Source organism: Vitis riparia, chromosome 3, assembly GCF_004353265.1.
Source record: "Vitis riparia cultivar Riparia Gloire de Montpellier isolate 1030 chromosome 3, EGFV_Vit.rip_1.0, whole genome shotgun sequence".
NCBI lineage: Eukaryota > Viridiplantae > Streptophyta > Magnoliopsida > Vitales > Vitaceae > Vitis > Vitis riparia.
Genome location: NC_048433.1, coordinates 15,929,831 through 15,935,424, shown reverse-complemented (window position 1 = coordinate 15,935,424; position 5,594 = coordinate 15,929,831). Strand labels below are relative to the sequence as shown.

Here is a 5,594-nt window from a genome sequence, read left to right as displayed (position 1 = left end):
GTTAGATCAGCTTCGTCAGCTGCTCAAGGTATATCCCATATCTTTTATCAGCATAATTCCTCTTGATTGAAATAAACCACAGCAGTTCTATTGAAGAGTTCCATAATTTTACTCGGTAACCGCCATGGATTACAGGAGGAGGGTAAGAGCAAAGCCACCTTCCAGCTTCACCAGCTCCAGCTTCCTTGAATGAGACACTGCCCAGGTGTCCTTTGACTTCATTAAACATTCAGTTCTGAAAATGCACTAGATGCCTTCCCACATTAGGTCCTGTCAAAAGAAACAATGATTTCATATCAACTATATTATGCACAGCACTGCCTGGTGCCATGTCCAACCAATATGGTGATAAACCAGTTGTCTTCATCCAATTAGCTCCATCCAGAGGTTCCGAAATCAAGCATTTCAATGAGTAAATCCCCAATCTCAAGTTCAGCAACTTTGAAAGAAAAAGCGGTCATTCTAGAGACAAAGAACCCAACTGATCCTGCCTTGGTGGCCTACTGCTATTGAACTGCATTCCTCTGAACCTCCATAGCATCTGCAACCTTGGCTTTCTGAGCATCAGGGGACTCGGGCAAGTGCAAGACCTGATTACAACATCGGAGGATTCCACTATCTTCACGGCATCGCCGCGGGCGCGGACAATGAAGGAACCGTCAAAGGCGGCAGCCAATGACCCACATGCAGTTTGAGTGAACCTACTTTTAATAATGGAGCAGCTGCACTCTTTTCGATATTCTTGATTGAAGAAGCAACCAGCTCAGGTATGTGTTCTACTCCAACTGCACAACCCCGTGGTCCAACCATCAGTGCAAAGCAGGCTGTCAAATACCCCGTTCCAGAACCAACATCTAGAGCATGCATTCCAGGCTGCAGATCTTCCTGCAACAGCTCAAGGCATGTGGCATGCATATGAGGTGCCGAAATAATGGCATTGTAACCTATCTGTGTGGGGCTGTCGACATAAGGCGGGTTCCCATCAGGCACAAGCAATGCTCTGTCAACAGTCTCCGTTACTCGAGCTACCTTTTTCGAATCAATCACTCCATAGCGCTGCAAGTGCTCCACCATTGCTTTATTCTTATTGATCCCACTTCCAGAAAAGAATCGCTCCATCTTGAAAACGAGAGAGTTCCCCGTTCGGAACCTAGGATTTGGGGGATGCAGACAAGATAGAGTGGTCGAGGGTGCAGAGATGGCGAGGGAGTGTCGGTGGTGGTGAAGCTGATGGAGGGTGAAGGTTAGGAGGCTGCTCGCATTGTCCAATAGATTTCTTGATTTCAGTTTATCCGTGCTAGTGGATTGGCATCTGATTGAAGACCCACCAGGCCTGGAGATGCTCTTTTCCAGTTCTTGCCTTCCAAACTGCCAGAAGAAAAATACTTCTCACCCTCTGTCACCCCTGAGCGACTCCCCCCTGAGCTAATGGTGTTTTGATTTTTGATTTTGATTTTGATTTTCATTTATGACCTAGAGTCATTTCTTTTTCATTTAGAGCCCAGAGCTCTCGACTCAGAGTCGATTTTCATTTATGACACAGAGTCATTTCTATTCCATTTAGAACCTTGAGCTCTCAACCTAAAGTCGATTTTTATTTATGACCCAGAGTCATTTCTTTTCCATTTAGAGCCTAAAGCTCTCGACCCAGTGTCATTTATTTTCCATTGAGAGACTAGAGCTCTCCATCCAAAATCGATTTTCATTTATGACCCAAAGTCATTTCTTTTCCATTTAAAGGCTAGAGCTCTCGACTTAGAGTCGTTTTTCATTTATTACCCATATTCATTGCTTTTTCATTTAAAGCCCACACCTCTCGACCTAGAGTCGATTTTCATTTATGTCATAGAGTAATTTCTTTTTCATTTAGAGTCCAGAGCTCTTGATCTAGAGTCAATTATGATTTATGACCCAAAGTCATTTCTTTTTCATTTAGAGCCTAGAGTTCTCGATCTAGAGTTGATTTTCATTTATGACCCAGGGTCATTCCTTTTCTATTTAGAGCCTAGAGCTCTCGACCAAGAGCCGTTTTTCGTTCACGACCTAGAGTTATTTCTTTTCCATTTAGAGCCCAGAGCCCTCCACCTACAGTCGATTTTGATTTGTGACCCAGAGTCATTTGTTTTCCATTTAGAGCCCAGAGCTCTCGACCTAGAGTCATTTTTCATTTATGATCCAGACTTATTTCTTTTCCATTTAGAGCCCATAGCTCTCGACTTAGAGTCGATTTTCATTTATGACCCAAAGTCATTGCTTTTTCATTTAGAGCCCACACCTCTCGACCCATAGTCGATTTTCATTTATGACCCAAAGTGATTTCTTTTTCATTTAGAGCCCAGAGCTCTTAACCTAGAGTCGATTATCATTTATGACCTAGAGTCATTTCTTTTCTAATTAAAGTCTCGAGCTCTTGACCCAGATTTTTTTTGTGTTTCTGACCTAGAGTCATTTCTTTTTCCATTTAGAGCCCAACGATCTCGACCTAGAGTCGTTTTTTCGTTCATGACCCAGAGTCATTTCTTTTTCATTTAGAACCCAGAGCCCTCTACCCAGAGTCGTTTTTCATTTATGACCTAGAGTGATTTCTTTTTCATTTAGAGCCAAGAGCTCTCGACCAAGACTCGATTTTCATTTATGACCCAGAGTCATTTCTTTTCCATTTAGAGCCCAGAGCTCTCAACCTAGAGTCGTTTTTCATTTATAACGCATAGTCATTTCTTTTTCATTTAGAGCCTAGACCTCTCGACCAAGAGTCGATTTTCATTTATGACCCAGAGTCATTTCTTTTTCATTTAGAGGCCAAAGCTCTTGACCCAGAGTCGATTTTCAATTATGACCCAGATTCGTTTTTCATTTACGACCTAGCGTCATTCCTTTTCCATTTAGAGCCCAGAGCCCTCCACCCAGAGTCGATTTTCATTCATGACCAAAAGTCATTTCTTTTCATTTAAAGCCCAGATCTCTCGGCCTAGAGTCATTTCTTTTTCATTTAGAGCTAAGACCTCTCGACACAAACTCGATTTTCATTTATGACACAGAGTCATTTCTATTCCATTTAGAGCCCAAAGCTCTCGACCTAGAGTCGTTTTTCATTTATGACCTATAGTTATTTATTTTTCATTTAGAGCCCAGACCTCTCGACCCAGAGTCGATTTTCATTTATGACCTGGAGTGATTTCTTTTCCATTTAGTGCATAGAGCTCTCGACCCAGAGTCAATTTTCATTTATGATCTAGAGTCATTTATTTTCTAATTAGAGCCTAGAGCTCTCGACCGGGAGTCAATTTTCCTTTATGACCAAGAGTCATTTCTTTTAATTTAGAACCTAGAGCTCTCGATCCTAAGTCGATTTTCATTTATGACCTAGAATAATTTCTTTTTCATTTAGAGCGCAGAACTCTCGACCTAGAATCGATTTTCATTTATGACCCAGAGTCATTTCTTTTCTAATTAAAGCCTAGAGATCTTGACCCAGAGTCAATTTTCATTTTTGACCAAGAGTCATTTCTTTTAATGTAGAGCCCAAAGCTCTCGACGTAGAGTCGATTTTCATTTAAGACCCAAAGTCATTTCTTTTTCATTTATAGCCAAGATATCTCGACCAAGAGTCATTTCTTTTCCATTTAGAGCATAGAGCTGTTGACCTAGAGTCGATTTTTATTTATGAGCCAGAGTCATTTCTTTTCTCATTAAAGCCTAAAGCTCTCGACCCAAAGTCGATTTTCATTTATGACAAAGAGTCATTTCTTTTTATTTAAAGCCCATAGCTTTCTACCCATAATGGATTTTCATTGAAGACCTAGAGTCATTTCTTTTTCATTCAGTGCTAAGAGCTCTCGACCTAGAGTCGATTTCCATTTATGACCCAGAGTCATTTCTTTTACATTTAGAGCATAGAGCTCTCGACCTAGAGTCAATTTTCATTTATGACCTAGAGTCATTTCTTTTCTAATTAGAGCCTAGAGATCTTGACCCAGAGTCGAATTTCATTTATGACCAAGAGTCATTTCTTTTAATTTAGAGCCCACAGCTCTCGACCTAAAGTCGATTTTCATTTAAGAACCAAAGTCATTTCTTTTTCATTTAGAGTCAAGAGCTCTTGATCGAGAATCATTTTGTTTCAATTTAGAGCATAGAGCTCTTGACCTAGAGGCGATTTTTATTTATGAGCCAGAGTCATTTCGTTTCTAGGAGATCCTAGAGCTCTCGACCCAAAGTCGATTTTCATTTATGACCTATAGTCATTTATTTTTCATTTAGTGCACAGAACTCTAGACCTAGAATCGATTTTCATTTATGATCCAGAGTCATTTCTTTTCTAATTAGAGCCTAGAGATCTCGACCCAGAGTCGATTTTCATTTATGACCAAGAGTCATTTCTTTTAATTTAGAGCTCGGACTTCTCGACCTAGAGTCGATTATAATTTAAGATCGAGAGTCATTTCTTTTTCATTTATAGCCAAGATCTCTTGACCGGGATTCATTTCTTTTCCATTTAGAGCACAGAGCTCTTTACATAGAGTCGATTTTTATTTATAAGCCAGAGTCATTTCGTTTCTAATTAGAGCCTCAAGCTGTTGACCCAAAGTCGATTTTCATTTATGACAGTGTCATTTCTTTTAATTTAGAGCCCATAGCTCTCTACCCATAGTGGATTTTCATTTAAGACCTAGAGTCATTCCTTTTTCATCCAGAGCCAAGAGCTCTCGATATAGAGTCGATTTTCATTTATGACCTAGAGTCATTTCTTTTCCATTTAGAGCATAGACCTCTCGACCCAGAGTCGATTTTCATTACTAACCCAGAGTCATTTCTTTTCTAATTAGAGCCTAGAGCTCTCCGCCGAGAGTCAATTTTCATTTATGACCAAGAGTCATTTCTTTTAATTTAGAGCCCAAAGCTCTCGACCCAAAGTCGATTTTCATTTATGACTTTTAGTCATTTCTATTTCGTTCAGAGCATAGAACTCTCAACCTAGAATCGTATTTCATTTATGACCTAAAGTCATTTCTTTTCTAATTAGAGCCTAGAGATCTCGACCTAGAGTCGATTTTCAATTATGACCAAGAGTCATTTCTTTTAATTTAAAGCCCAAGGCTCTCGACCTAGAGTCGATTTTCATTCAAGTCCCAAAGTCATTTCTTTTTCATTTAGAGCCAAGAGCTCTCGACCGAGGGTCATTTCTTTTCCATTTAGAGCATAGAGCTCTCGACCTAGAGACGATTTTCATTTATGAACTAGAGTCATTTATTTTCTAATTAGAGCCTAGAGCTCTAGACCGCGAGTCAATTTTCTTTTATGACCAAGAGTCATTTCTTTTAATTTAGAGCTCAGGGCTCTTGACCTATAGTCGATTTTCATTTAAGTCCCAGAGTCATTTCTTTTTCATTTAGAGCCAAGAGCACTCGACCGAGAGCCATTTCTTCTCCATTTAGAGCACAGAGCTCTTTACCTAGAGTCGATTTTCATTTATGACCTAGAGTCATTTCTTTTCTAATTAGAGCCTAGAGCTCTCGACCGTGAGTCAATTTTCATTTATGACCAAAAGTCATTTCTTTCAATTTTGAGCCCAGAGCTGTCGACCTAAAGTCCAT

The 5,594-nt window shown here is 39.9% G+C and overlaps 1 protein-coding gene across 1 annotated transcript; it reads right to left on the bottom strand.

Moving 5' to 3' along the window:
• Positions 1-621: 621 nt before the first annotated feature.
• Positions 622-1,206, bottom strand: LOC117910987 (protein-L-isoaspartate O-methyltransferase-like). The gene has a single exon (XM_034825157.1). The coding sequence runs from the start codon at positions 1,117-1,119 to the stop codon at positions 622-624; it is 498 nt and encodes a 165-aa protein (XP_034681048.1). The 5' UTR covers positions 1,120-1,206.
• Between the last annotated feature and the right edge of the window lie 4,388 nt (positions 1,207-5,594).

What these genes read in the sequence shown, in the direction of transcription:
- LOC117910987 (XM_034825157.1), bottom strand. Translation starts at nt 1,119, where the DNA reads ATGGAGCGATTCTTTTCTGGAAGTGGGATCAATAAGAATAAAGCAATG.